Source organism: Canis lupus, chromosome 3 (assembly GCF_011100685.1).
Source record: "Canis lupus familiaris isolate Mischka breed German Shepherd chromosome 3, alternate assembly UU_Cfam_GSD_1.0, whole genome shotgun sequence".
Classification (NCBI taxonomy): Eukaryota; Metazoa; Chordata; class Mammalia; order Carnivora; family Canidae; genus Canis; species Canis lupus.
In genome coordinates this window covers 39,946,555-39,958,832 of record NC_049224.1, presented here as the reverse complement: position 1 = coordinate 39,958,832, position 12,278 = coordinate 39,946,555, and the positions used below count along the sequence as shown (strand labels likewise).

At 51.9% G+C, this 12,278-nt stretch overlaps 1 protein-coding gene across 3 annotated transcripts in view; it reads right to left on the bottom strand.

Moving 5' to 3' along the window:
• Positions 1–12,053, bottom strand: part of PCSK6 (proprotein convertase subtilisin/kexin type 6) — a 185,269-nt gene extending 173,216 nt beyond the window's left edge. For all 3 annotated transcript variants that reach the window (XM_038532633.1, XM_038532634.1, XM_038532635.1), the window contains exon 1: positions 11,742–12,053. In XM_038532633.1, coding sequence (XP_038388561.1) covers positions 11,742–12,053 — 312 coding nt within the window. The remainder of the gene's footprint in view (positions 1–11,741) is intronic.
• Positions 12,054–12,278: the final 225 nt, after the last annotated feature.

The following is a 12,278-nucleotide window of genomic DNA, read 5'->3' as shown; positions in this document are numbered from 1 at the left end:
GAGTAGATCTCTATGTACTAGAGTAGAAAGCTTTCCAGGATATATAGTTAGACTTAAGAAAAGCTAGGTGCAGAAAAACATGTTTAGCATGATCCCATTTACAGAAAACAACAAAACCTTCACAAACATGTATGTTTCTGAAACAGACACTCCTATGTGAAAGTATAGTGGCATCTGGGGGAAGAAGGGAATTGAAGATGGGGCGATAGGAGGAAGATTTTGGATTTTTGCTCCTTATACGTTTGCACTGTTTGAATCCTTTTCAATGGGAGAATATACAATACATGTGTGACTTTATAAAACAAGAAAAAAATGCTCAATGAAATCCTTGTGGGATGAAGTGAACAAATGGTATCAAGTCCTGGACCTCCCGCAGGGCTGGATGGGGAGACACAGGGAAATGTGCCGGGCCACTGTGCCCAGGGGCGTCAGGCATGTCAGCGCTAGACAAGGCGGTAACAGAACCCCTTTCACCCCCCCGGGATGGTGCTCACATTCCAGACCAGATTCCCCAACAAGTCGCAAAGAATCCACTAACCTAAAATGTCAGAGGAAAGATGAATCAAGTATGGGCCAGACACTAAACGATGCACTGAGCAACTATTAACAGTTATACCGTAGATGGGCACCTGGGTGGTTCAGTCAGTCACACGCCTGCCTTCGGCTCAGGTCATGTATGATCCTGGGGTCCTGGAATGGAGCCCTGTGTGGGGCTCCCTACTTGGTAGGGAGTCTCCTTCTCCCTCTCCCTTGGACCCTCCCACCACTGCACGTGCACGCTCCCTCTCTTTCTCTCAAATAAATAAATAAATAAATAAATAAATAAATAAATAAAATCTTTTTAAAAATTGCACCATAGAGTAAGCAGTTCCAAGCTTGGGAGGTGCAAGGTGCCAGATTGCACACTCCTATTTGTAGAAGACATTCATGTATGTGTGAGCATGTGTGTGCATACATATACACATATGTGCACACTCATATACAGATATATGCATGCACACACACATGCACACACAGTTTAAAACCAAAAATAATAAAAGGACATAGTCCAAAATGTTAATGGTGATTATCTTTGGGTGGGAGGATTATAAATGATTTTTGGAGTTTTGTTCTTTTTTGTGTTTTCTAAATATTCTACTGATGTGTATTCATTCCTCTTATATAGCACTAAGAAAATTTAAGTAATGACACAATTTAATAACTAGGCTGTGCCACCCTCTGAGTATCCTTGGGCCCTCATTAAGCCCCTTCTCTCCTCATGGGGTTCCAGTTTCCTTGTCAGATATCTGGTTCCACAGTGTTCCACTATCCTCCCAGGGTGGGAAACACCTAGATCTCTGGTAGGCTGGGGGAAGGGTGTCCAAGAACAGCTCCCTGCCCTTGAGACTCCTGGACTTCAAAGTCAAGAATATTGTGGGCAGCTTTCATTCCTGTGGAGATAAACCTCTGAAGTGTAGCCCCAGGCCAGAGCGCTGATGAGAAGTGAGGGTCCTACAGGACAGCCACTCTCCTTTGGGATGGGCCTTCGCAGATGCCTCCCCAGGGTGCCTCGTCGACCTCAGCCCTCCATCTGTCTGGACTTACCAGTTGGAGAACCCCACCTCAAGCTCCGTGGCCAGGTCAGGTGTCATCGGCTCTCTGTAGCCTTTCCTAACATGGACACGGGGACTGTGGGTGAGTAAGGCCAGGAATCAAAGTGGTCCAAGCCGAAAGCCTTGCTCCGAAATTTACAAAAGCTGCACTAAGGCACTTAGCTGCTTGGAGCCTGTTTGTTCAACTGGGTCACTCCTAGGGCGCTGGGGTGATGATCAGAGCAGAGCTTCTTCATCATTGGGGCAATGCTATAGGAGTCTGCTGGCGGTGGTCATGCTGGGAGTACCAGCACACAGTGACTCAGTAACCCTTTCTAATGAAACATAGTCACAAGGTACAGCCGGGAGGTGGTTGCGGGCAGTGAGTGGGACAAGGACCTTAGGAAGCAGACATGAACAGAGATGAGGACCACAAGATGCTCCCGTGCCATGTCTGTGCATGTGGTGGGTGGTAGGGGTCCAGCTGAGACCTTCCACAGAGCTCTGAGAACACTGTGCTCGGGCCTGCCAGGCAGCAGATAGGTCTGGAAATGCCACATTGACTAATTCTGAAGAGCAGCATTCTCCAGGGTGACCATACAGGGAGTGGGCATCCAGGTGAGAACAACTGCAACTAACAGTGGAGGCAAAAGAAAGAAAAAGTATAGGGAAAGTTTCCAGAATGGCAAAGGAGTGGCTGGAACACAAAAGGGAAGGGTTCTGGGTTAAGGCTGGAACAGGAGAGAGGGACAGTTGGCTCCCCAAGGGCCAAAAGGGTGAGGCCCTGACATGCAGGAGCACCTGCCAGGTTCAAAGCTGGGAAAGGATGGAATGAGGTCTTTGCTGCTGAGGCCCTGGCCAGTCGGTGTGGGAAGTGGCTGGGAAGGGAGGCAGTGAGAATACTGAGGCAGTGACCCAGGCATTGCAGGAGGGAATGTGAGTGTGTCAGGAGCCAGCAGAGCTGGAAGGGAAAAGCCAGGAGGCAGAGTGGACAGGGCCATAGCCAGTGGGTTGGTCCCAGTTTCCAGCTTGGAGGACAGAGGATGAGAAAGGGCGAGCCTTCTCCTAGCCAGGGAGAACTGCAGGCCCTCACCTGGCAAGTAGGTAGCCCTGCCGGCCCCTCTGTCCGCCCCTTCCACCCTGTTTACCCTGGAGAGTCTGCCGAGATCACTGATGGGGGGTACTCGGGGCCCCATCCCCTCGTGGGCAAAAAAGAGATTCTGGTTGAATGAACACAGGAGGCATCAACACAAGTTTCTGAAACAAAAAGGAGAGCGTCTGGAAATGAAGGGCCCTGCCAAAACCCCGCCTGCCACCACTGGACAGAGATTTATCCACCCCTGTGGCAAATGCCGTCTGGCTCATCGCTCAGAGCTTCAGGAGCCTGATCCAGTTGGGCTGTTTCTTCCCATTGAGAAGTCAGATTCACCCAACAAGGACTCTGTAAGTGACTGATTTCAGCCAGTGACAGCAATTCAAAGGCCCCAAGGATGGCTGCTTTCTGGCCCCAATTCTGCAAGCAGGTCAGATGCTGCAGGGGGGCAACACCCAGAGGCTATTGGGCCCTGCGGGGAGCATAGCTGGTTTGCACCCAAGCAACCAAAGTGGAGACAATAAGACTGTTTCTTCCTCTCAGCAGTGGTACCGTCTTGACACTGAGGGCATTGATGGGCTTGTTACCATGGGAACCTGAGCTGCTGATCCCATCCCGTGGAGCATGAGGCTCCCTTCCAACAGCTGATGGCTATTCATCCCTGTTCTTCGCAGCGCGGGACAGAGGGCCTTGTGCCTGCTGCTGGGTCTCCAAAATCCTCCACCAGCAGAAGCACAAGGGCATTGGGAAGATCTGGGATTAGATGGGCTGACAGGACCCATCAAGTCTGAGGCAGCCATGGTAGTCTCCAGGACACTGCTGGGCCTTGCTCCTATGTGGCTGCCCTGACTGAGAAGCAAACTATAGCATCACAAGGAGGGTGGTCCCCAGGTACGAACACAAGCACAAACCCAGGAGACGCCAGTCGGCTGGGTGACTCCCAAAAGAAAGGGATTAAAATTTTAAAAAGTGGGGGTGGCGATGGCTTATCCAACCGATGTGGAGACCTAGGAGGTGACCTTGCTCCTTCACAAATGCTCACCACCTCCTCCACCAAGAGGTTCTTGCGAGGCAGGAGCCACGTCTCTTATCTCTGAGGGCCCAACACCAATGAGAGCACCCGGCAAACTCTGAGTAAATGAGTGCGTGTCCTCTCGCTGGCCTGGAGTGACCCCTCCACCATCAGTGAAATGGCAGGACTTGGACTGATCTTGGAGAGCAGCCTGGAGGACCAGCTGTGGCTTGACAGACCCAGGAAGCCCAGAGCCCACGGGCAGAAGCAGACAAGCCAATGGGCAATGTCAGGGCAACGGGGCTGACAGAAGGGCTGGGGAAATTGGGCAGGCCTGCAGATGGCCGGGAGGGATGAGGGGCTAGCCAGGGGGTGGGAGGGGCCTCCAGGGTAGCAGGAAGTGTGAGGCCGCTTGAATGGAAGCAGGATCATGAAGTGGCTCGGCAGAGCTGGAGCTGGAACCAGGGTGGAAAGAGGCCCTGTAGCTGGACAGACGGGCAAGGGGTGACAGAGGTCCTGGCCTGTGCTGGGCAGCAGCAGCAAGAAGGTAGGGGGACCTGAGAGCCATCCAGGAGACCAATGAGACAAGCCGAGTTACAGACCAGATGGGAGGCATGGAGGCAGGGGGAGGCAGCCGTAACTTCCGGGCTTTGAGCTCAGACACCAGGCCAGACCATCTCTTCCGTAGACATGGACCACCCAGAGAGGAGGTCTGCAGCAAGGAATGATTAGTCTGGTAGATAATGTGCAGAGTTCGAGCAATTGAGTGTAGCATCTGTCCTAAAAGGAGTGGGAGGAATTGGAGTGGTTTTTTTTCCCCTCCGAAATGGAGAGATATATGTTTCTTTTTCTTTTTTTTTTTCTTAAATCTAACTCATATATTTATTTGAGAGGGGGAGGGGCAGAAGAAGAAGAAGAGAGAAGTAGACTCTCCACTGAGCCCCCTGACATGGGGCTTGATCCCAGGACCCCAGGATCATGACCTGAGCCGAAGGCAGATGCTTAACGAACTGAGCTGCCCAGGAGCCCCAGTGAGGTGTAAGTTCAATACTGATGAGAAGGAGCCAGTACCAACTCTTCTAGATGGAACAATGTGGATATGCAGCAGTGTGTGTGTGCGTGTGAGCCACATGGAAAGAAGGAGAAACTGGCTAATGGGGTCCACGTAAGCTCTTTGTCAATGGCAGCAGAGAAGTGAAAGGCTTTCTGGCCTGGTGGCTTACCCTTCTCTGAGAAACAGTGATGAGGTCCATCTGCCAAGGGTGAGGACAATGGAAGGCGGGTCAGGAGGGTATGGGTTTGTGACCTGCACAAGTCAGAACCTAACTGGACCTGAGCTCTCTTCGTGGTGAAGCAGGCCTGGTGACACCTCTCTGCTGGGTCGGTGCAAGGCTCCATGAGCAAGAACACCCAACACAAGAAACACTGGCTGGCACGAGTACGTGCCCGGGCTTCTGGTCAATGCCAAGGCCAAAAGCCATAATCCAAGAGCCAGAAGGGAGAGAGGCAGTCACGGTAAGTATTACTCAGAAGCCCTCCATGTGCTGGGCCCCAGGAGAAGGAGAGGGAGACGCAGCAGCAGCCACCTGGCTTGGGCTATGGAAGATCGGAAGAAGTATGTTGTAGAGGCAAAATCTGCACAGAGGCTCAGAGACTCAAAAGAGCCCAGGATGTTGCCCAGCATGTGAACAGTCCCATGTGGCCCTCTTGCCAACCCAAAGACCAAGGCCAGACAGAGGCCTCGGACAGGTTCTTCTTAGATGGGGATTTCCACTGGTCAAGAGCTCTATTTCTCTTTGCATCCTTGACCTCTGCCTCAAGGGAAACCCAAAGTCTTCCAGGGGACCAGTCAGCTGAGCCATCCGCTCTGGCCTGACTCTGAGTCTCGCCTGGTCACCTGGCTCCATGCATAGGTACTCAGCTCCAGGCAACTCTCTCTATCACAGCCCCGGTGACTTACCAGGGCAGTCCACCTACTTAAAACTAAAGAAAGATGTCAAATGTGAGGGTGTGAGGCCTCCAGCTTCACAATCCCACTCATGTCTGTACCCACCCACCTCATACCCGGAACCTCTTCCTTTCTGCTCCCAGGTCAGCCGTGCACATGGCTCTTGGTTCAGAGCATAAAGGCAAGGCAGCCTCAAACTGAAAATCAAAACCAGATAACTAGGTCACAGGTGACTGCTAGTCTGGGCTTCTCCTTGTCCATCTCAAGCCCCCAGCACTCTGGGTGGAACAAATGCTGGCCCATTATTTTAACACCTGGCTAAAGCTTCAGTTTCTTTTCTTCTTCTTTTTTAAATTGTAAGAACAAGCTGCCTGCAGCATGACAATTTTCCTCTGCTGACAAGTGAATTATGTAGGCCCACCTGAAATTCTGGGCCAGGTATGTCCCACTTGGTAGCTATTTTAAGCAAAACTATTTAAGGCAAGTTCAAAATCATTTAAGGCTCTCAGATGTTTTAGGGGCCCTGGCAGCCAGCCTGCCTTTTTATGTTCAGATTCAGAACCAACAAATTAGCTCAATACCCCAGGCAAAGCAAAAATGCAAGGGAAAGTATGGTGTCTGAGTGCCACTTTTTAGATAAACATCACTTCCAAAAGCTAAAGATGCTGAGATGTCATGATTTGGTTTGTGAGAATTTCCTGTTGCCATCCTTTTCACACAGACAACCTGTCTATTTTTGGAGCCATCACTGTCGAAGGTTGCAATGCACATAGGTTAGAGTGAGGGCCAGGTGGGCAGAAGATGCTCTGAAGGAGAAAGAAGCCTAGTAGGAGGGTTCCAGCACTCTAGGTCTGGCTCTATCCAAACAGCCCCATGATCTAAGCCAAGCATTCTGGTTCCCCAGGCCACCAATTGCTTCACAAGCAGACTGGCCCAGCTCTGGAGGTAGTCTAAAGCACTGGCTTCTTACCCCAGGCCCACAGGCACCTGTGTGCCCACCGACAGGCTTCAGGCAACACAGGAACACCAGGACATGTGTGTATGATGTGCAATTTTCTTTTCTTTTTTTCCCCTTGAACATTTCATGTGTATCTACATCTACGTGTATGTACGTGTGTGTAGGTGTATATATGTGCATGCATGTATACATACATGTGTGTCTGTACATGTATACACGCGTGATAGAAAGCACAAAATGCGGAGACACAATTTTGTATATCATTTATATGTTATATATACAGATTTGTACTTATATATATTATGAATTAGAACACTGCAGATAAAGTTTGACATTCTTTTCCTAGTCTCTCCCCTCTCCCTCCCTTCTCAGAGGCTACTACTAACCTGAACTTGAGCTGGATGCTTCCTCCATGTGTAAGCATTCATACATAACATAAAATTACTTAGTGTGGGGCAGCCTGGGTGGCTCAGTGGGTTAGCGCAGCCCTCAGTGCAGGGCCTGATCCTGAAGACCTGGGATAGAGTCCCATGTCGGGCTCCCTGCATGGAGCCTGTTTCTCCCTCTCCCTCTGCCTGTGTTCTCTGCCTCTCTCTCTGTGTCTCTCATGAATAAATAAATAAATAAATAAATAAATAAATAAATAAATAAATAATTTTTTTTAAAAAGCTTTAAAATTACTTAGTGTGCTTTTTAAAATTTACATAAGTACTACCACACTGTGCATCTCCAATGTGCCTTTCTGCTCAACATCATTTTTGAGACTTCTCTATGCAGATGCATATCTGGTTAATTCCTAACTATTATATAGCATTTTATCATGTGACTATTTTGATTTAATTCTCCATTCTTCTACCGATGGCTATTTAGGTTGTATTTCCCTTCATTTAAAAAAATGCCCCTGTGACGTCACCCTGCAAGGCTCCCTGTGCTCTTGTGCAATATCTTCTCTCTAGTAGAAGCCTGGATGTGAACCTGCTGATACAACTCTACCTACCTCACTGTCAAGTGCCAAATTGCTCTCTGAAGTAGTTCTACCGATTTATACTCCCACCAGCAGCATCTGGAAGTTCCATGGCTCCATATCCTTGCCAACACTTGATACTAACACTTGCCCACATCTGCCAATCTGAGGGTGTGCAGTGGTCTGGTTACTGCCTCATATTGTGTTGTCCCCATAACTCCCAGGGAGGCTAAGTGGCTTTTCTCATGTTTACTGGTCACGTGACATCCATCTCCTAGTCTCTTCCTTCTTTCTCTCCCTTCTCAGAGGCTACTACTAACCTGAACTTGATGTGGATGCTTCACATCGGGCACTGAATTCTCTATTCATATACTTCTCCATTTTTCTACCTGCCATTTCTCTTTTGCTTATTGATTTATCGCTTTTTAAATAATTGATGCACTAACCTGTGTGTTATATGTTATTAACATTTTTTAGTCTATTGTAAGCTTTTAAATTCTTTTATGATTACGTGTTTGTTATGTTTATGTGTTTGTTATTCAGAACTTTTCACGGATCCATCTTTTCCTTTATTTGTTCTTTTCAGATCTTGTTTAAGAAATCCTTTCCTGTCCCAATGTCATAAAGGTATTCCACTCTGGTTATTTCTAGCTGGAATTTACTGTTGTGTAGTGTGGGGATGAGGTAAGGATCTGATTGTTTTCCTGAGTCAACTGTCTCAGTGCCACTAATTGAAATGCCCATCCTTCCCCGTGCATTTGTAACTCTTCTGCTCGCATATACAAGTTCCCATACGTGCCTGGGTTTGAGTGATTTCCACTGTTGGATGGGATCATCCCTGGGCCAATGTCCAACTGTCATGATCACCCCAGCTTCATGGGAAGTTCTGCTCTCTGGCAGAGCACACTCCCCTCCTTTTCCTCCTTCCTCCCTTCTCAGAGTAGTCTCAGGGATTCTGGGAACTTACTCTTCCATGTGAATTTTAGCATTCGTTTGTACGATTTCTTATCCCATATAAAACCCTGTTGGCATGTCAACTAAATTACACTGAATTTAGAGATTAATTGGGGGAGAGCATGTGATAATCGGTTCTCCTGTCCAGGAACATGGCTTATCCCTCCATTACTTCAGACCTATGAATACATCTTTCAAATATTTTATAATCTTCTCTGGGTAAGTTTCACCTTTTTTTTTTCCCCCAAAAATTTATTCCTAGCTATCTAACAGCTTTTATGCTTGAGTGTATTATGATTTCTTTTATCTTCTCAGATATTGCTGTTGAATAGGTTGCTACTGTCGATCATGCACCCTGCTCAAGTCTATGACTCGTTATAACAGCCTCTGGGTTTTCTTGGATTATCTACAGTTAGTTGTACCATCTGCCAATAATGACATGACTCTTCCAAACTTTTCTGTCTTTCTTCCTTCCTTCCATCCTTTCTTTTTTTTTTTTTACATTGTGGTGCATTATATGGGACCTCAAGTATTGTGATAAAGGAGTAAAAATGAGGCTCATAGTTCCGCTTCCTGACAATGCATATTTTTCACAGGAGATCCAGAGCCTTGATCAATCTGAAAGGCTACCGTGTCCAAGAAAGGTGAATAACCACCTGTCTCAATTACCTTTGTGTACATGTATGTAAATACACGGAATCAGGTTCTTAGTTGCCATGAAAGAAACTAAAACAATCGATCCAGGAGTTAGAGCATCGCAAAGACCTAGGAGAAAAGGAGGGCTGTGAGTTCAGGGCAGGTATCAGGCAAAACACTAACTGCCCATTAAGGGTAAGGGAAAGAGTCACACAAAGGACACTCAGACCAGAGAATGTAGCAGGAAACAAAGAGCAGAGAGCGTAATTGTCGGAGGCGACACGCACCACGTAGACACAAACGGCTTCCACGCCTTGCTTCCCCTTGGTTTACTTGTCCATAAATCAAAGCTAATAATATCTACATCATATTTATGAGTCACAAATTCTCCTGGCTGAAAAAGGCAAATAAGGTTTTTAAAGAGTTCTTATAGAGTAGGTAGAGGTTGGAATGCTCCAGGCCTTTTCCACATTAGTAGTTCACTTGGGGGAGGGAGGGAGGGAGAAAAGCTGGTTTTGGAATAAAGAGTAATAGGCTCTCCTTGAGTAATCTCTCACACACCCTGGATCCCCAACCAACTAATCCCTTCGTTTGCAAAGATCCCCAAGGTGGCTCCCCCAGTGCCCTGCCTCCCAAGCTGGGCGACAGGGCTACGTGCAGCCCACCCTGGCAGCCCTGGACAGAGCTGAGGAGACATTGAGAGACTCTCCAGAATGTCCCAGGTCCGGGCAGCTACATACCTGAAGGAACCTCCCCAACGGGCAAAATGAGAACAGCAAAACTCTGCATATGATATTCAACTCAGTGAGCCTGACGGAAGTGGTCTTCAAAGCCCTGGCATGTTTGATTCTGCTGGACAAGAGCTTTGATGGGGGAATCACTGTGTGTGCCTCCCGTGGCAACATCCCAGAGCCTTACAGCTCAACTTCAGTTCCCCCCTGCTTCTTTAATTATAGGAGCCAGAAACCCAGGCACTTTGTAATTTACCGTGCAGCTTAAGAGTCACTTTTAGCGGAAGACAAATTGCCAGGCCACCTGGGCAGAGCAGTGAAGTGTAGCTGGAGCCGGGGGCCCTGGCAATGAATGGGGATGGAACCCGGTCTGGACCATCAGCCAGGGAGATTTAGGAACCACAGGCAGAAACGAAGCCAGTGCTCCCCAAAGGCAAAATCTTCAATCACAGGGTGTTTGAAGAGACCCGAGCTGTCAATATAGATATAGATAGCTATAGATACACAAAAGACAGGACGGCACTCTCCCAGAAACACTCTGACCCACCATGTAAAAGTACAGAGCAAGCGGCAGAATTTACTTTTCCAGGAGGCCACACATCTCCCATTAGCAGCATCTGTGCAGGACTCAGGATCCAGAAGAAATGTCATTTACATTAGGGCCACATCACACTTTGCTGGCTTCTGTCACAGATAATGATGAAACTAAATTTAACACTGCCCGACACTACAGTTTGAGTTATGAGCTGGCGCTTCCCTGCCGTTTCGCCTGATCCTCTAAAGTGCATATAGTTTTGTAGGAGATTTGTTAACTGCACACTGAAAGGTCCCCTGCTGGAATGGCACACTTGGGTCTGCTGCAGCCCCTCCACCTGCCATAAATCAACCCCTTGCCCCATTGCCACCCTATGGGGTTGGGTCAGGGAAAGGGGACCTGCCCCAGCAGTTCTTTGGACTTATGCCACCTTCGCGCCCAGGGCTTGTCCTCTCTTATGAACAGAGTACCAGCGACAGCCCAGGCCATGGGAGGGCCCTGGGCTCACCCACCAGGGTCAAGCCCTGGCCCTGGGTTTTGCTGCCAGCCAATGCTGGATTTTCTCAACAACTGCAGCCCATACACGCGGGCACCGACGCTACACACGAAGAAGATGGGGAAGTGACTTGCCTAAGGTCATATGGCTAGTATGCGGAGAGCTGCCATCGGAAGCCTAGAAACAAAGCCAATTCCCCCCCTGCCGGAGGGGTTTTCTACGCAGGACCCCCCCCCCTCCAGCCGCCACCCCCCGCCCCGCCCCGCCCCGCGCGGCTGCAGAGTCCTGAGCTGTCCCCAAAGCCTCCGACGGCTGGGCTGCTTCCAGGCTCCAGGCTCCAGGCTCCAGGCTCCAGGCTCCAGGCTCCAGGCTCCGGCACGGGCTGCCCTCCCTCCCCTCCGGGAACCGCGGGAAGCGCGGACACCGGGACTCCGGGCCGAGGTCCTGTCGCCGCCCGGCCCCCGCGGGACGTCCGGGGCCGCGCTCAGGGTCGAGCCCCGCGCAGTCCGTGGAGGGCGGCGGGTCCGGCGTGGAGGAGCTTGGGGGCCACTGAGGACAGCGCCCGGCGAGCCCCGCTCCCGCCCCGCCCCTCCCCGCCCCGCCGCGCCCGGCAGGTGCCCGCGCCGAGCCCCAGGCCCGCCCGACTGCCCCCCGGGCGCCCCCGCAAGGTCCCCGGGGGTCCCGCCCCGCGCCCCCCGGCCGACGCCTCGGCCGCCCCCGCCCGCCGCCCCGACCGCGCTGGCCGAGCCCGCCGGGACCCTCGGCCCCCGGAAGGAGGCGCCCCTCGCGCCGCGCCCCCCGGCGGCCGGGAAAGTTTCGGGCGCGCGGGGCCGGCGCACTCACCTGGCCCAAGTTGAGGTAGCCGTGCGCCGCGGCCACGCGGTCCGCCTCGGCCGGGCCGCCCCGCACCTGCACTGCCCAGTGGTTGGTGTAGACGGGGCGCGGCGGCGGCGGCGCGGAGCAGGCGGCGGGCAGCGCGAGCAGCAGCAGCCAGCGCCAGGGGCGCGGCGCGGGCGGCCGGAGCCCGGGCCCGCCGGCTGCCCCCGGGGCGGCGTCCGCGGCGGGGGCGGCGGGGGCGGCGGCGGCGGCGGCGGCGGCGGCGGGCGGCGGGGGCCGGGGCCGGGGCGCGGGCGCGGGGGGCGCGGGCGGAGGCATGGCAGCGGCAGGCTCGCGCGGCGCCCGAGCGGCGAGTGCGCCGGGGGGTGGGGTGCCGCCTTTTAAAGCCGCTCCGCGCCGGGGAAGCGCCGCCGCCGCCGCTGCGGGCGGGAGCGAGGGAGGCGGAGGCGGCCGCGGCGCGTTCCCGCCCGCGCGGCCGGGTGGCGCCCCTGGGCCCGCGCTCGAGCGGCCGCACCCGGCCCCGGCCCCGGCCCCGACCCGGCC